The sequence below is a fragment of the Apodemus sylvaticus genome, chromosome 5, assembly GCF_947179515.1.
Source record: "Apodemus sylvaticus chromosome 5, mApoSyl1.1, whole genome shotgun sequence".
Taxonomy (NCBI): Eukaryota; Metazoa; Chordata; class Mammalia; order Rodentia; family Muridae; genus Apodemus; species Apodemus sylvaticus.
Genome location: NC_067476.1, coordinates 54984337 through 55002021, shown reverse-complemented (window position 1 = coordinate 55002021; position 17685 = coordinate 54984337). Strand labels below are relative to the sequence as shown.

Below are 17685 nucleotides of genomic sequence, written 5' to 3'. Positions count from 1 at the left end.
TTGGAAAAAAAACTAAGACCCTTTTCTGGTTGGTTGTCCCCTGCACTCCCAAACGCGTCTTGTGAACAAAATAGCGAAGGTATTAAGAAAGAGGTCTTTCTCTAAGTGACTGACTTAGGACGATGTGGCTTCAAGGGTTTATCCTCTATAGATTGAACCGCGTTCTGCGTCTGTGTTTCTCTATTTCTGCTCGTACCCTCCCACCCTCCCCCTCTATAAACGAAGTTGGCCTCAGTAGTTGGCAGTAAGATGTGAAACAAGGCAAGCTGGACCAGAGAAAACGAAAGTAATTCCCAACTTGAAGGCCCAGTGTCTCCCCACAACCCTCAGAGAACCCTCCTCTCAGGAGATTACATGTTGTGTAAGCTTTTAGAAATCTGTTGAACTAACTTGCACATCAAAAAGTTAGCTTGAGCTGCTAGATTGTAGCAGTGGCGACAGACAAGGAGCCCCACTTTCTCTACTGCTGTTTCCCTGAGTGGCAAAGTGGACTGAATCAGGAAAAAAAGTTCCTAAAACTTGTGTCTAGTTGCTAGAGTATATAATAGTAGTTTCAGTTGTCAATTACTGCATGCAACATGAGATATTTGAAGTGTTTCTTTATTGATTGCCAAATATGGATATGACTTTCTCTAATTTCAAGACCTTCCTAGAGAAGATATTTATAATGGCCCCTCTGTAGGCCCCAACTGTTCCAATGAGTTTTCCTCCACCCAGGCGCCCATATTCACATTGATTAATACATAAATAAAATTGTCAAATAAATTGATAATATTGAAAGAAGTAAAATTTATTGATTTTTAATGAGTTGGTCTGGTTTAAAAATGATCATTTTAGACATCACAGATGATATCCTCATTTTAAACATCACTATTTGTGTTAGAGGGAGGTGGACAGAAATGGAGAACAGAACACGGAGGTTTCAGAGACCAGAGCTGCTGTTGTTTCCTTCATCTACAGATGTCGAAGAGAGCAGAATTTTATAATAAATAAGAACAGTTTCTAGAGGCAGCACGAGCTTGAAAAACACAAATGTATGAAGACTCTATCTCCCTAGGAGTAAAATGTGATTTTTTAAAAATGCTCAAAGCACTGCTCACACACATTGCATCTACAAAAATAATCTTTCAGTGACATAAATATGCAACATTTTTGAAAGTAGTTCATCATCACTTTCAGAAGCATGTTTTTTCCTCTTGGTCCTTAGAGCTCCATATTTTAAGAATGTGTTAGATATTTTAAAGCTCCGAGAGACCCATTCGTTCAATTAACTTCTTCACTGGGTTTTGGACAGAACTTCCCACCCATGGCCACATTGGCTCCGTCTCTTTCCAAGGACTGAGGAGATGGTCTTAGTTGCATTCCCACAGACCCAGAAAATTTATGCCATCTAGAGTCACTCTGCCAAGTGTACGTGTATTTTAATAGCTGCTTCTAGAGTTGGAGAAATGAAGGCATTCATGAGGAAAACTGTTTTCAGATTAAAAGATCACAGCTACAAGGCATGCTAAAACCACACAAAACAGCAAAGGAGACTGCCAAAGATAAGGAAGATTGTCGTCATTTCAGTATTAATAAGGTAGCTGCTTTTAAAGCCATCACGTGTCTTCAACCTCCAAGTTTCAGACTCTCCCAGCGATCCTAAATCACTGAATGCCTAAGAGCTGTTTTCACTTGCCTTGGGGAACCGTCTGAGAGCTAATGACTCAATTACACAATCACAGGGTATGAATGGCTGAAAACAATTCTGGCCTAATGGATTATAAGCATAATCAGTGTTGGAGACACATATAAAATCCTGTTAAAAAAATAAACCCCTAAATCCAAGGGCACTTCTGAAATTCATTTTGGGGGATTATTGAAAAAAAAAATACTTCAAGTTTTTTTTATATATATACTGGCCTGCCTGGAGGGAGAAACAATGTTTTAAAATTATAAAAACAATCCTAGACAAGAACAAAACCAATAATAGGCAAGTAAGAAACAGAATTACAAAGTCAGATTGGGCAGCAAAAAGTTTTAGAGCCAGATAAAGGTCAAGAGAGAGAAAGAGAGAGAAATAAAAAAAAAAAAAAAACGATTCACAATGCTCGCCATTCTAGGCAGGAAAGGAGGGGGAATTAAATACAGTTTCAAGTCTTTTCAAATGTATTTTTTGGAGAGAACCGAAAGCATTTAAACTGTCTGTGGCCAACCTGGCCCACATCAGGAGACAGTGTCTTTGAGCTTGGAGACGATTTTCTTGTCCTTCACTCTTCGATTCTGAAACCAAATGGTTACTTGTCTCTCAGATAGGTTTGTGGCAGCTGAGATCCGCCGCCGCTTGTCCTTGTTAATGAACTTGCTAATGGCATACTCATTCTCCAGTTCTTTGAGCTGCAGTTTGGTGTAAGGTACCCTTTTCTTCCTTCCCCGTCGGTAGACGCACATGTCCGGCTGGTTTAAAGCCACATCCCCTGGCACAGACAACAGCATGGGAAAAATTAGACTGGATACTTGGAACCCCTAAGCTTTGAGTTGTGTTATGAGGATGCATTTGTGTATTTGTTAGTGCTGAGCAGGAGAGGAGAGGAAATAAAGAAAATCAGATTGTTTATACTTTATTATTATTTACACAGACATATTATTTACACAGTATTAAAGAAAGACTATTTGCACTTCGAGACAAAGGCTAATTTGATGGATCATCATGGTTTTTCAAACCGGCATTTTAACAAGCCTGTGATTTTATGGTCTGGTTATTGGGGGAAGTTCATAAGGACAGTTTCTGCAGTTGCCAGTTGCATACATTCAAACACACACACACACACACACACACACACACACACACACACACACACTTTTCAGACCTTTTACTCAAGTTTTAATTTCTTTTACAGCATTTGGGGGTTTACAGGCTCTAAGAAGCTTCAATGGTCATTGGAACCCCAGTTGAAAAATGGAGACCCGACTCTGACACCTTTCAGAAATCTCTTTAGTCAGGGGAGTGAGAAGGGGGGGGGGGACAAGGTTAGGAAGAGAGGAAAGAGGGAGGGAAGAAGGGAGGAAGAGGAAGGGGGAGAAGCAGCAAAGGTAACTAAAGATCTTGAACTTTAGTGGATAAAAAGCACCTGTGCTTCACGGGAAAGGAAAACATAGAGGCTCTTTTATTTGGGAAAGTTAGAGATTACAGAAACTAAACAAACTTTTCTAGTGGATTACATCTGGTCAGGCCTGGAATATAAGTAACTACTCCCAAATAGGGGCTTTTCTTTTCTCCCCTGTCCCCTCCCCTTCCCGCGTGTTCTTCCCCTTTCTACGCTGCTCCTACCTGGAAAGGATGACTTCCAAAAATGGGACCCCTGTGGCTGGTCCTTGGCACAGTACACCTGGCTGTTCCACCCGTTGGCTAGCGTCCAGGACTGGTAGCCCTCCATGGAGATGTAGGCCTCGTGCCGAGGTTCCCCGGACCCAAAAGTGGACACCATGTCGATATACCCAGGCACGTGCTGATAGGGGCTCGTGTAGCCCTGGTAGAAGGACACTTCCTTGGCTCGCGCCGGCACCTCGTTGGTCGGTACGCTGCTGCTCGCCAGGCCCGACACGTCCATGTACTTCTCCACCGGGAAACCTCCGAGAGAGGCGTGCGGGGACGACTTGAGCGCGTTCTGCTGTAAGCCCACGCCGTGCGACATGCGGCAGCTGTAGTAACCGTTGCCGAAGTGGTAGCCATAGCCCAGCGCGGGAGCGCCCGGCGGTGCTGCCGCGGTCGCGGCGGCCGCAGGCGCGGGACACTCTTTGGCCACTGGAGCCTCGGGGCGAGTGGCGATCACCGCGGAAGACGACGACGAGGATGAGGAGCCTGTGCGCTCCGAGGTCCCTGGGTACGCGAAGCTGGATGCTGCCGCGGCCGCCGCCGCCGCCGCTGCCGCTGCCGCCGCCGCGCGTCCGGAATGTGTCCCCGCGAACACCGGCGCCGACAGGAAGCCGCGACACTGGCCAGGCGCCGCCACAGAGGAGGACGACGAGGAGGAGGCCGGTGCCGCCCCAGCGGCCCCGCCGTCCGCCCGCAGCCCATCCATGTCCCAAGTCCCCGAGCCGCTCATGGCCCGGCCTGGCCCGGCCCGGGCCCGGACCTCGGCCCCGCGCAGGACACCATGGCGCTGCGCCTCCTCCCTCCTCGCTGTGCTCCGCGCCGCGCTCGCTCCCGCCCTCTCCCTCCCGTCTTCTCTCCCTCCGCGAGCCTCCCGCCTCCTGCCCGCCCGCCCGCCCGCCTTCCAACAGGTTAGCTCATCGCGGGACGTTTATAAAAACGAAGTTCAGGTTGGGAGGGGGCCTGGGACGGTCAGGGGGCCGCCTCCCGCCCCGAGGGCGCCGGCCGGGGACCGTGCCATTGGCTGCTCCAGGACACGTGGGGGTGGGGGCGCGGGAGAGCCTGGCTCCTAGCCCAGGTCTGGCTGGACCCACCCACCCGGTCCCCACCCCTCCTCAGCCCTTTGGGAGGCCCACCTCCCATTGCCGCCCTCCCCCAGACCCAGGAGTTTGCTTTGCAGCCACCCCCTCGAGTTGATTGCGCGACGGCCCATCTCGGGCCTGTCTGCAAGGCGGGCGCCGCGGCCTGCGCTTCATCTCCGCAGCCGCTGTTTTTGCCACTGCTCTTTGGCTCCTAGAGCTGCACACCAAAGTGAGGATGAAGGACAGAGATGATGAGAATGACGTAAAAACAGAGCGATTCTATTTTTTTTTTTAATCCTGCTGTTTAATCTTTTCTTAGTCTACCTCGTCGCCCTGAATTCGAGACAGCTCATTTTTCCTACCTTGAACATACCTAACGGGTAAAAGTATTCCACACATAGGAGTTCAGTCGGAGTAGATACAGCACCATCATCGGCCCATAAAAATACTCACGAAACAGTCTTGGGGCAGCAAAAGAGACGTACTCCCATCTCCCAGCCGCAAGCCTGGCGACTAGAAAGTCCACAGATGCTGGGTTCACGTCTCTGCTCTTGGCCAACCGACAGTCACTTCGCCTGGCTGGCCTTCTTAGCTTCACCTTGGCCTCCTCCAGCCCAGCCCCAAAGACTCCGTACCAGCGCGGGAGGAGAAAGCCACTCAATAGAGTACCACGGATCTTCTGCGCCTAGCCCACAGCCTACCGGTCTCTAGCATTTTGCAGCCACCACCCACCCCCGCCCGTTACTCACACCAATTAATTGAAAACTTCACTTTCCCAGGGACCTTTGTTTCGCTTCCTTTTCCAGGCTGCTGCCAACTGCAGAGAATTCAGTGTACCAAATTAAAAGGGTGTTGGTTTCTTTTTTTCTTTTTTCTTTTCTTTTCTTTTCTTTTTTCCTTTCCTTTCCTTTCCGTTCCTTTTCTTTCCTTCCTTCCTTCCTTCTTTCTTTCTTTTTTCCTTCCTTCCTTCTTTCCTTTTTCCTCCCCCCCCCCCAAGTAAAGTCGGGGCTTCGTGACAAGCACAGTCCGGAGCACCTAGGTTCCATTCATAGGGTAGGCTCTAGTTGGGAGTACCGGGGGAGCTAATCCATTGGATTGGGCGGCTCTGATCTCTGTATTTTCTCCCCCTCACACAGAGTCTTAACAACTTATGGGTCGTCCTTGTGAGCCCTGATTTGAATCTAGGTCGGTCTCCTCGGAGCTATATTAGACTTGGTGAGTCCAGGAGTGTTGGGCGGGTGCGAGAGCCTCAAGGTGAGCCAGTTTGGTGCCGCACACCCGCACACCCGCCTTCAGACCAGCTTATCCTTTAAGAAAATCTCTCCCCTAAACCTGTGATACTGAGGCCAGCTTGTCACTCAGCACCACTGTCCTCTGAAAATAGGCTCCTAGAAAGAAGAGTGAGCAAGGTCCTGGGCCTGGTCTGGCATCGCAGGGTGGGCTGATGGCGTGGGAGTGTTGACACACACACACACACACACACACACAACATAGTAACCAGAAAAGGCTCAGATAAAGCGGGGCGGAGGTTATAAGTGGTGCTAGAAAGGGAAAGTAAGAGGATTTGTGTAACTTTAAAAAGTTCTGGACATGTTCATGGTCAAATTCAAACCTGGAGGGGCTCTCCAGGGTTTTGCAGAGTTGTGATGAATAGTAGTTTGTTGATCGCCATAATTTTGATTACTTGAGAGAGGACAAAAGTTAGAACGGAAGCTGGATTGCATTTAAGGGGCCAGGTAGTAGAGTTTCTGGGCTTTTGAAAAAGATTAACAATTTGATGTTTTATTTCCCCCTTGTTTCCTTTTCTGTTACTCAGAAAGAAAGAACAACATGGAAGCTCTTGACACTCGCACCCCACCCCATGGCTTCAAACATTTACTGAAACGGTTTTAAAAACAAAATAAACAGAAATAACCAGAACCAGCACACCCCAGTCTCCTAAAACGCAATAATTTAGTAGTTTTGTGTTATTTGGGCTTCCGTGCCATTTAAAAAAATCTGACTAATACATTTGATAAACATTGTATATTTAAATCAAAGAAAATAAAGTTAAAACAAGAAAAAATTTTGTCATATTCTGAGACTCCAGTTCTCACATCAACCTTGGCTTAAATTATGAAGCAAGAAAATAAGTTGTACTTGACTGGAAGGAACACTGGAGTTAATGCTTAGGTTGAAACCTATCATATGGTCTTCTTCCCTATAAGGCTCCATGGTGCCCTTGTAGAACCTAGGGTTTCTCTGCCAATTTCAAAGGTTATTCGGAAATAAAGAAAGTTTTGAATAGTGAATTTTATCATTTTCTATCATCAACTTTTCTGTGACTTCAACAAAGTTAAGTCTAGGTGTGCAGAAGTAGGTTACAACTAGAAAAAAAGTCTCTGAGAGGACCCACAGGTAGAACTCCAAATCTCAGGATCCCAGGGAAGTCACTGCTATTGAGCCACAGTGCTGAGGCTGACTATGAGGTAAAATTAGGATTGCTCTGTGTATGAACTGTTAAGGTTCATGGTTTACAGGGTGGGTAGGCAGGTATGGAGAGGATTCTATGGTTAAATAAGAATAAAGAATTTTATTTACCTTGTATATCTTATGTCCAAATTGTATTCAAGCTGAAATTCAATTGTAATCCGTGTTTTTTCCTTTATTTATTTATTTATTTATTCATTCATTCATTCATTCATTCATTTATTTATTTATTTTAGACATAGACCCACCGCCAAGGCTGGCCACAAACTTTCAAAAGGGTGGGATTACAGGCATAATCCACTATGCCAGGCTTATAATATACAGGCTTTTTCCCCCCAGACATCTAAGAGCACAGGGTGAGCCGTATATTTGTGTGGGGGTGTATCATCATAAAATGTTGACAAAAGGATACGTAAAAGAGTTTAGCAATGACAATCATCTCCAAATACTTACCTATTGTACTGTGAAAAAAAATTCCTGATTTTGGTGAGAAGGTCATGATGTCCTTTGCCGCCCGAGTGCCCCTTCACTCCTCCCCATTTGCTGCTCTTTCTTCTTTTCCTTTCTAGAGCGTCGTCCTGTGAGTATTGAATCTGTCCTGGAGACATAGCCTCTGTTCTTTGCCGCACTTCTCACAATTTGCACATCTGTTTGGGGATGGGAAATTAATGGATACAGGCTAGGAATTAGACTTACTGAAGTGTCCTGTTTCCCAAGATAGCAATGAGCTCAACTGACTACAGGATTGCTGACTATTACAAAGAGGATGGCAGGATCCTGTCAGAAAGGGTTTGTGGGAGATTCCTTTGAAAGTATTTACCTTCATGATCACAACCAGGAAATACAGGACACCCTTTTAATTAACTTTTGAGAAATCAATGATTTGTAGAAAAAGTCTCAATTTAGAAGCAGATTCTAAAGTTGAGAAGAACTGGCTGGTTACTAATCCTAGCCATGTCTGCCTGCCAGCTCTGGAGTTAATTTCCCATCTCCAGTTAATAATCAACTTTACTCAGGCTAAGAAAAAAAAAAGAGCAAACAAAATATGAAGCAAACCAGAACAGAATCACAACATTTTGTGAATAAGGCAGGTTCTAGCAACAGCCAGATGTCCTGTGTTTGGGGCATTTTTCTAAATCTGAAAGGTGGAATCCTTTTGGGTTTAGCAACAAAATTAGCCTCTATTTAATAACAATCTCAGGCAACAACAAAGCCCCCTCCCTCCAAATACCACGTGATTAAAAAAAAATTGGCGAGTTTGCTTTCCACTGGGCAGCAGGCCCCTATTTGAGATGAAGAGAACTCTTAACTGTGGGCTGTAGAAAACAGGGATGCTTTCTGAAGAAATGCTGAGCTTTTTCTAGAGAGGAGGCTCTAGAAGGTAAGCTTGAGGACTGAAAGACTTCTTCCTTTCTTTCTAAATAGAAGCAAAGCTTGCAATTTGCTGTTTTGCCTGACATTTTGTAACTCTGAGTTTCTAGCAACAACTTTTCTAACTTGCTAAATGCTTACTCTATGAGCCAAATTGAAGCCTATGACCATTTCAAATAATTCACATTCTCCATTGGCAATCCAAATTATGGATATAGGCAAAGCCAAGCTGGTGATGGATAGGAAAACGCCTAGAAATGTAGGAGAAGATGAGAAACTGGCAAAGGATTCCAATGGTGGGGCTCCGGATCCCTGAAAGGCGCCCGCAATTCCTCGCGCCTGGCGCTAGATGTCCCTGCAAGTTCTTGGGTCTGATCTGAGGGCACGTTAAACTCCTGGCAGTTGGCAAATCTGAGTAGCCTCGGGGTCCAGGAAGAAAGTAGCCACCAATTCCCTCACTTACAACCATTCTAGGAGTTGAAGGTGGAGGGGAGAAGGAAAACTAAAACAAGTGGGCCGACCCAGGTGAGGCAGAAAGCTAGAGGCTTGCCTGAGGAGAGCTGGGAGCTTGAAGCCTAGCGAAGGCAGGCTGGGTTACTCCAACCCTCACCCTCCTATAAATGGAAACCTGTTTACTGCCCGTTCACAGTTCACACCGTCTGCACTCCCAGTTCTCCAGCGAGCTTGAGACTTACTTCGGGTTGAGGTGTCTGGCATCTTGCAGCGGGAAGCCCGGGGGAGCAGGGTGAGAGCACCGCATCGCGCGGCCCTTTACTGATCAGGCTTTACTCTGCAAATCTAGGACAAGTTTTTACCTGAAGTCACAGGTCACATGTTCACCACTTTACCTAGAGGACCCACTGCCTACAGGAAACACTTAGTCTGGCAGTCTAACCCCACCCCAGGAGAAAGGAAGAAAGAAAAAGAAAGAAAGAAAGAAAGAAAGAAAGAAAGAAAGAAAGAAAGAAAGAAAGAAAGAAAGAAAGAAAGAAAGAAAGAAAGAAAGAAAGAAAGAAAGAAAGAAAGAAAGAACATATGAAAGGAAGAAAGAAGGAAAGAAAGAAATGAAGAAAAAGAAAAAGGGGGGGGGAGAAAAAAAAGGGCCTTGCTTCGTTTATGTCATTTTTGCCAGCAAAACTGTTCTTTTTGGATAATACAAAGAACGTTTTTCCTGTATGTCACCTCACTCCCAAATCTTAAAAATTTGGCATGCCCTTTGCATAGGTGGAAGATGCCCTTTGAAGGCATGGGGCATAGGTTAGATTTTTGTCTAATTGTGTGATCCTGCTCTTTGGTGGTGGCACTCTGAAGATATCAGAGGCTGAAAAACTGGGTCAGTTTCTAGTTTTAGCCTCTTCTTTCTGGAAAGGGTACAAAGTGACTGTATTTTTACAACAAATTTAATAGCATTGCTCTCTCTCTCTCTCTCTCTCTCTCTCTCTCTCTCTCTCTCTCTCTCTCTCTCTCTCTCTCTCTCTCTGCCCTCTCCACTGGTGTAATGTTTTTGAGGTAGGCCTGCCTTTAAATAAAACAGGTAACATGAAAAAAAGGTTATGCATAACTTTCAAACCTCCATGACTTTTGCATTATTGGAGGTAAGTATAAATTATGAACAATTACCAAAGCTCTCTGTGTAGGAGGTTTCTCCTTCCTAAAAGGGGGGGGGACTAATTACCCAGGGGTTCTCTGGTCTTCAGAAGGTGTAATCTATGTAAAAAGATTGTAATTGCATAGTCAATGAGTTATAGAAATTAGCCAGCATTGTTACTAGTAATAGGTATGGAATCTAAAGGAACATTATCTATTAAAATGGAATAGTCACTGTGAAATGATACCATCTACTAAGTGCAGTGAAAAGTTATGGATGTTTTTCACCGCTATAGTTTTCCTGACAAGATCACGAGTGCAGCAATAAACATCCTAGAAATGCAATATTAGTGTTACTTAAAAGGTGCAAGCTAGTTTCAGAACCATTAATGAATGAAGGTGTCACGGAGAAATGATTTTTTTTTCATTTTCAGTAGACTGGAGTCTTATTTGGCCAGCTTTTGGAACCAGAGGCAGTGGGTCCTAGAAGAGGTAAGAAATCTTCTAGGCCGCTGAGGTTTCTGCGTCAGAAAAGCAGCTCACAGCCGCCGAAATCGCGAGGAAAACAGAGGGGGGCGCCAAATGACAGCAATGAAGGCACCGGCGGATTTCCGCCCAGGCTAAGCCACCAACTTGCTGCCAGGGTCTTGCCCCCCCCCCCCCCCCCCATGGAGCCCAGCCTAGACCAAAGAGTCTGTTATAGTCCCTTGGGTAGGGAAGGATTAGGTAGCAGGATCTAGGTAGCAGGATCCTCCCAAAGACACCTGGGCCGCGACAGTCTGGACCGGTGGAGCTGGGCGTCCTGGCTGAGAAGCAGTTGGGGGCGCCCGCCCGTATAGCTGGGCTATTATTCGTGTGAAAAGCGAAGAGAGGTAGCCAAAAACCTGCCTGAGGACAAGGCAAGTGCCAGGAGCTGAATGACCACTACGGTAGAATAGCCACTGGGACAGGGGCAAAGGTGGATGCCGGGTCAAGTTCTCAAACGGAGGTCATCGCCCACCAGACAATTCCCCTGAGCCTGCGGGCCTACCCAGCTTTCCACTTCTAACTTTAAAGAGGTGGGATTGATTTTTTTTCCAGCAAGCTTGTCTGTAGAAATAAGTTGGCGCTAAGGGAAAGAGGAGAAAAACTTTTGGCATTGACTATATATGTGTACACATGTGTATAAATATACTTCACACCTCACCTCCCCTTACATTCCTGACGCGCCCCCAACGGGTCCAAGGTTAAAAAGAAAGCGCCAACAGACAGATGGGCAATTAGATCAGAGGTTTGCCCCCTAACACACCCCAATATGCTGGGTGTGTCTCAAAGTGGGAAGGAGGGGGGCCCGGGTTAGGGTCTGAGTTAGTGTTGTGACAGGGGTGCAAAACCCGAGACCAGCGTTCAGTCTGCCAGGCTCTCCAAGCTGCTTTGGAAGCTCACACGCTAGACCACTGTGTCCTCTCCCTGCCCTCCGAGGACCTCGCCAGTGTGGGGCGGGTGAAGCTCTACCTCTGGGACAGCAGGCGGGCAAACTGGCACGACGCATTTGAGTCGGGCAGGGTGGGGCGCAAGCGCGGGAGGAGATGAGCGCATTTGAGTGAAGATTGATCTTCCTTAAAATGGTTGCCACCGGCGTCATTATGACTATCAAAGTTATCGCCAAGAGGCTCAGCCTCCAACCTCAGGCGGGAAGGAGAAGAGGCAAGGCTGGTCGGAGACTCTCTGTGCCCCCAGTCAGCCCCAGGAACACCGGGGGCCACAGGTAAGGGGCTAGGGTGGAGGAGGGGGAGGATGGCGAGGCGGAAGAACAGAGTGGGAAAGGAAGGGAGGCAGCTGGAGATTCCATTCCCTCCACATTGACCCTGAAACCCAGTTACTTCACCACGAATTCCTCTATGTGAGAAGGGTGGGGAAAGCCGGCAATTTAAAAAAGTGGATTCGGCGCGGGCCGCTATAGTGCGGTAAATCACGATTGTGTTTAAAGTTAGCTGTAGAATTCTACTATCAGACCCTCCAGTCTAGTTTATCTCCCCTAAGGGAGAATGCGCGGGTGAGAAGCTTGTCCATCAGCCAGATTAAAAAACTAAAAATCTAGTGTCTTTGAGTTCGGAAATCAGTCTGCAAAAACAGTGGTAGAAAATCAGAGAAGATGTAATGATTTCCGTTTGGAGGCACGGGCCTTATGTAGCTCCCCAGCCTCGTAGCAAGAAAGCATTTTCAAAAGTCTACAAGATATATCCCCGTCTCTGCCTATCTCTGTCTGTCTCTGTCTCTCTGCCTCTCTCTCTCTTTCTCTGTTGGAGGGGAGCACCCAGACTGAGAGGAGGGAGAGAAAGAACTCAGGATCCTATCTGTTAAATAAAATACTTATTATTACTATTTGGTTCTTAAAACAGAATGATAAGTAATCCTGACAGGAGTGGGCGCAAGGTCTTCTTACGCAACTCTTCCTGTATCCTCCCCCTTACCCGCCCCCTTATGCCCCCCCAGCTAGTAAATGTTAAAACAAAACAAAACAAAACAAAACAAAAACTTCTCAAGAAGCTACCCTGGAAAATCAAAGCATTATCTATTATTTAACACGTATCTGTGTTCGTGGAGAAATGAGGAAGGCACTGCATGATTAGGACCTAAGGGGCAACCCAGCAAACTGAGAGCGTAATGATACCCCTAAATGAAGGGGGAAATGTGCCGCGGCGTGCTCTATTAATCAGACTGTCAATTTCACCCCCGAGGCCAAACCCCCGGGCAAGCAGAACTGGTTGGGAGCGGGCAAAGGACCGGAGCCTTCTTCCTCACTTCTCGTGTCTTCTCGTCTCCTACCTGGATCTATTTGTCTGCTCTGAAGTCGCCTTCATTACCCACTGACAGGAGCGTGTATTTATTTGCTTATAAACCTGTTACAATAAATGATTATTCGAACGGCGTCATTCGTACCTTAATGACGAGCGGGCGCTACTTTTTGATGAATGACATCTCCGACTCGGAAGGATGTATGGGTCATTTTGACCAGTCATTCCCTCTCTCTGGCATCCCACAATTTTTCCGCCTCCCTCCAAAAGAGATAATAATATTTAGAGCCTCTTGCTGGGGCTGAATGAGAATCAGCCCTGGGCTCAGCCCATCATTAAGACCGGACAGCCAGACCACTGTGACATTTTTTAGAAAGCTGTGATGATGGAAAGAATAAGAAAAGAGATGATTCTGATGGAGAGAGGGCTCCACAGCCCTACTGCTGGCAAGAGGTTCTCCAATTTGTCCGATTCGGCTGGCAGTGCTGTGCTCGAGGCCCTGGAAAATTCGCAGCACCCGGCTCGCCTCAGTCCTCGCCTGCCGTCCGCCCCGCTGCACGGTTCTCTGGGAGATCTCCCCGCCAAGGGCAAATTCGAAATAGACACTTTGTTCAACCTGCAGCACCCGAGCAACGAAAGCACCGTCTCCTCCGAAATCGCCTCCGCCACCGAGAGCCGCAAGAAGCCTAGTCATTATTCAGAGGCGGCCGCCGAGGCCGACATGAGCAGCGACGTGGAGGTGGGCTGCTCCGCCCTGCGCTCCCCCCGGCGGCCTGGGCGCCGCGCAGCTCAAGGAAAACAATGCCAAAGGTAACCGGGTACCCGCAGACTGCAGCCCCATCATCCGGGCTCCCTCGAGGGCCTCTCCAGCCCCTTTCCGTGCCTTAGCCGGTCTCTGAGTCTTTACTAAAGTGCTGCGCAGAGCTGGCAGGGGCAGGGGAGGGACGCATGCTAGGAACCGGTCGCTCTGGTTCTGCTCTCGAGCTTCCCAGCACAGCCAGGGCCTGTGGAGCCTAAGGAGCCAGGCCCGCGCGCCCAGGCTCCTGCCTGAGTCGGAGTAAATGTTTCGCTTGCGAATCTAAGCGCTGGGGCGAGGCGACGCAGCGCTAGCCCGCGTGGCTTAGTTACTTTTGGGGAAGGGTGCTCTGGACAGGAGTTCCGAACTGCTTCTGGGGCCGCCCAGGGCCGGGTGGAGGGAGCACTTGTCTAGATAAGTCTGAGACACAGTCTGGCCTCGCACCTCTGCTCAACCGCTTAAGTCAGCGGGCAGAAAAGAGTTAGAAAAGTGAACACCCCTCCCCTTTACTAGCTCGGGTTTGAGCTGCTGATGCTTTGAAAAATCTTAAGATATTTCTTTCTGTCAAAGAAAGGCTGGAGGCCCTATAAAGAGCTACCCTGTGGTTCCCAGACTATGTCAAGCCCACAGCTTCTTAAACTGGTTCCCCAGCAAATTTTCCTACCGAGCGGAAATTTTCTAATTATTGAAAAAAGAACAACCTTTTCGAATTCCGTTTCTATTATTTAGTTAGGAAGGGTTCCCTAAACTTCATTGATTTCATTAACGGCAGCAATTTGTAAGCCTGACAGATCCCATCAATTTTGACAGCGACTTTCCTGCCCGAAGCCTCTTTTGCCACCAGCTAGCAAGCCCAACTCAGGGTCCTCGGTCCCTACAACCACTCATGCGCTGTGGACTGTTTGCTTGCTAGGGTACGCGGAGAGCGGCTCCGTCGCGGGCACCACGACGTCGGCCTCCGGCTCCGGCCTCGGAAGTCTGCATGGAGGCGGCAGCGGTAATAGCGGAGGTGCGGCTTTGGGCGGCTCTGGCTCCGGTTCCGGCGCCGATCAGGTGCGGCGATACCGTACGGCCTTCACCCGCGAACAGATCGCGCGCCTGGAGAAGGAGTTCTACAGGGAGAACTACGTGTCTCGGCCCCGCCGGTGTGAGCTGGCCGCCGCACTCAACCTGCCCGAAACCACCATCAAGGTATCGATTCCGGCGCATGCCTGCTCAAACCTCCCTCGGGGCACCTGGGTTGATTTGGGTTTTTTTCCTCCCTCTTTTCTCCCTTTCTGGGTGGTGAGAATTCTGTGTGGAAACCCACCGGCTTTTGCCAACGAAGGAGTAGGTTTATTTCTTTCTCCTGTGCCGAATTGTAGTCGGTTGACAGGCCTGGTTGACAGGCCTGGCTAACCAAGAAGGAGCCCTGAACCCGGAGGCCCACGCTTCAGACCGGCCCCTCGCCTTGCTCAGTTCTCTTCAAAGGTTGTCCAGGTGCCTGCCCCCTTACTTGTGCCCAAGGTCCTACTTTGCCCTAAGCGGCAAAGCGGGATTTTGTTTCTCTGGCACAAACCCGAGGTGCAACTTTTCATTCGTTCCTGATTTTGGAGATTTATTTCTCACATAAAACGTTGCTACCTGAAGAAAAGGTTATAGTATTTTTTTAAAAATCGATTGGATTGAGAACGTGGTTTCCTAAAGATTTTTTTTTTCTCTTGGGCAACGTGAAAGAACGAAATTGTTCTTGTTTACATACATATATTTATGTATATATGTGTATATATACACATTTATGCATATATGTATATATTTAGGTTATTAATTTTTATTACACATCCAGAACAGATGGATAGACATTAGGTAGACTTGGTGAACATTTCACAGAGCATTCGACTCTCCAGCAAAAGAGAACACCCCATGGGATAAGAGACTAGGGTGGAAGTCTTCCTCCAGTTTGATCGGGCTTTCTTTCATTTAGAGTTGTGACGAATGATGTCTTTATTAGATACTGTTAGAAGGAGCTGGAAAAGTTCCCTTTCCAGGTTCTGGGCACACGGCTTTTGCCACTCATTTAAAGCAAATGATTCCAACAAAATCATCCTTTCAATACTCGAATCGGACCCATGCCCCTAGGGAACTGTCCTTGCAGCTCTGAGGGCTCAAGACCTGGAGCTGCTTCCTCTCAGAAAAACTACTCAACAGCCTGTCTTCAAAGGCTGCCCAGAATCCCCGTGCAAATCCTGGGATTGACAGACCGGTGTTCAGTGAGGCTGGGCGCGGGTGGGTGGTTAGACAGAGGGAGATAAAAGCTTGGTTTGGGATGAAAACAAAACAAAACAAAACAAAAGCAGCAAGTGTAGAGCCAGAACCTGAGAAGTCCCGCTAAACTCAGGAGCAGGGGACTCTTTTGGCTGAGGAGGGTGTGCCCTAGACGATCGTCGAGTTAATGGGCACCCTGTCCCGTATGGGAGAAAAGAGGGATTGAGCTCAGAGCCAGGGAAGCAGGCCAGGCCATTCTGGGACCCGGGAAGGGTTTGGAGACCCCGGACAGGGACTGGGAATACCCAGCGCTCCCTAACCCGGGCTGGTGCGGCTGTCCCCGCAGGTGTGGTTCCAGAACCGACGCATGAAGGACAAACGGCAGCGCCTGGCCATGTCGTGGCCGCATCCGGCCGACCCCAGCTTCTACACCTACATGATGACCCACGCGGCGGCCACCGGAAGCCTACCCTACCCTTTTCACTCGCACGTGCCGCTGCACTACTACCCGCACGTGGGCGTCACCGCGGCTGCAGCAGCCGCGGCAGCCTCGGGAGCGGCGGCGGCGGCATCCTCGCCCTTCGCCACTTCCATCCGTCCTCTGGACACCTTCCGTGCGCTTTCCCATCCTTATTCGCGGCCGGAACTGCTCTGCAGCTTCCGCCACCCCGGGCTCTACCAGGCGCCAGCTGCCGCCGCGGGCTTGAACAGCGCGGCTTCGGCTGCGGCTGCCGCGGCGGCTGCAGCGGCGGCGGCCTCCTCGGCGGCGGCGGCCGGGGCGCCCCCCAGCGGTAGCTCGGCGCCCTGCTCGTGCCTCAGTTGTCACAGCAGCCAGTCTGCAGCTGCGGCCGCCGCCGCCGCCGCGGCAGCGCTGGGTTCCCGGGGCGGCGGTGGCAGCGGCGGCGGCGGCGGCGGCGGGGGAGCCGGGACGGCGGGTGGCTCGGACTTTGGTTGCAGCGCCGCGGCGCCGCGCTCCGAGAGCGGCTTCTTGCCCTATTCGGCCGCGGTGCTTAGCAAGACCGCCGTCAGCCCGCCGGACCAGAGGGACGAGGCGCCGCTCACCAGATAACTACGCCGCCGCCAGGGGCCGCGCCAGCCTCTCGGCGAGCTCCCCGTCGGGGGGCCCCCCCGTTTGGCCCTCCGCTACTGCTGCCTATAGGGGGCGCCCCGGGGCACGGGAGGGCGAAAGAAACCTGCCCGAGTGGGTGGGGGGAGGGGAAGGGGCCGACGTGAAGGCCTGGCGGGGTCCCCCCAAATGATCTCTATTTTTGTATCTCCAACCTAGCTCCCCCCCCCATGCCCACTCCCAACCTTACGCCTTCTAGATGTGGTTCCCGCTGTCCACCTGTCTGGAGTCCCCGGTCTCCAGAAGACAACTCCCCACGGGCCAGTCAGACTGATCCAGGTGTTCAGTCGCGGCTAATCAGCCCCGGGGCCGAGTTACCCTGGGGGGGGGGTGGCTAGAAGCAATGGGGGTGCTGTGACAAAGCGAGAGAACTGTGGGCGTTAGTACTTGGGCAAGGGAACACCATCCCTCCCCAACCCTCTTCCTCTCCAGATTCATATTGCTGCTCTTTTTCTTGTCTTTGAACGAGGGGGAGAAGGAAAAGGCAGATTTTTCTCAGTTTCAGCTAGCTAGGGGCCTTTGTCCAAGGGGAGCGGGAGGCTGGAACTCTGAGAAGCCACAAGGCAGACAGGGAATGCGTGGTAGACATCTTTGACAGCGCGCAGGCTGCTGCGGTCTGTTCGGAAGGACAAAGCCGAGGTGGGAAAGGGAGGCGATCGCGCTTCCTTCTCTCCGGTTCACTACAGTTAGTTCTCCTTTAGTCTTTGGTTTCCGTGCTTAGGAAATGGAAGGTTTTATTTTTTTTTTCCTTGCATATTTTGTGTAAAACGTAATGGGTATAGCGGTTGCCATAGCCAGGACTGACGGAAAGGGAAAAAGAGAGAAGGTGAGGGTCAAAGTGACATTGAGGTTTGTGGAGAGAAATTTTATCTCAGGTTTCC

General features: G+C 49.3%; 2 protein-coding genes across 2 annotated transcripts; one reads left to right on the top strand and one right to left on the bottom strand.

Annotated features, from left to right (window-relative positions):
* Positions 1–2205: 2205 nt before the first annotated feature.
* On the bottom strand, positions 2206–4085 carry Hoxd13 (homeobox D13). Its single transcript, XM_052182732.1, has 2 exons — positions 3311–4085; positions 2206–2456 (listed from the first exon to the last, which is right to left on the bottom strand). Exons 1-2 carry the CDS (start codon positions 4083–4085, stop codon positions 2206–2208), a joined length of 1026 nt encoding a protein of 341 aa, XP_052038692.1.
* An 8935-nt stretch (positions 4086–13020) lies between these two features.
* On the top strand, positions 13021–16747 carry Evx2 (even-skipped homeobox 2). Its single transcript, XM_052182724.1, is given in 4 exon segments — positions 13021–13401; positions 13403–13448; positions 14348–14625; positions 16025–16747. Coding segments are annotated over 4 exon segments (1428 nt in total).
* The last annotated feature ends 938 nt before the right edge of the window (positions 16748–17685 follow it).

Excerpts from the sequence above, each read along its gene's own strand:
- Hoxd13 (XM_052182732.1), bottom strand. The coding sequence starts at position 4,085 with ATGAGCGGCTCGGGGACTTGGGACATGGATGGGCTGCGGGCGGACGGC. Across the intron at positions 2,457-3,310 it reads TTGGAAGTCATCCTTTCCAG|GGGATGTGGCTTTAAACCAG; the intron begins GTAGGAGCAGCG and ends TGTCTGTGCCAG.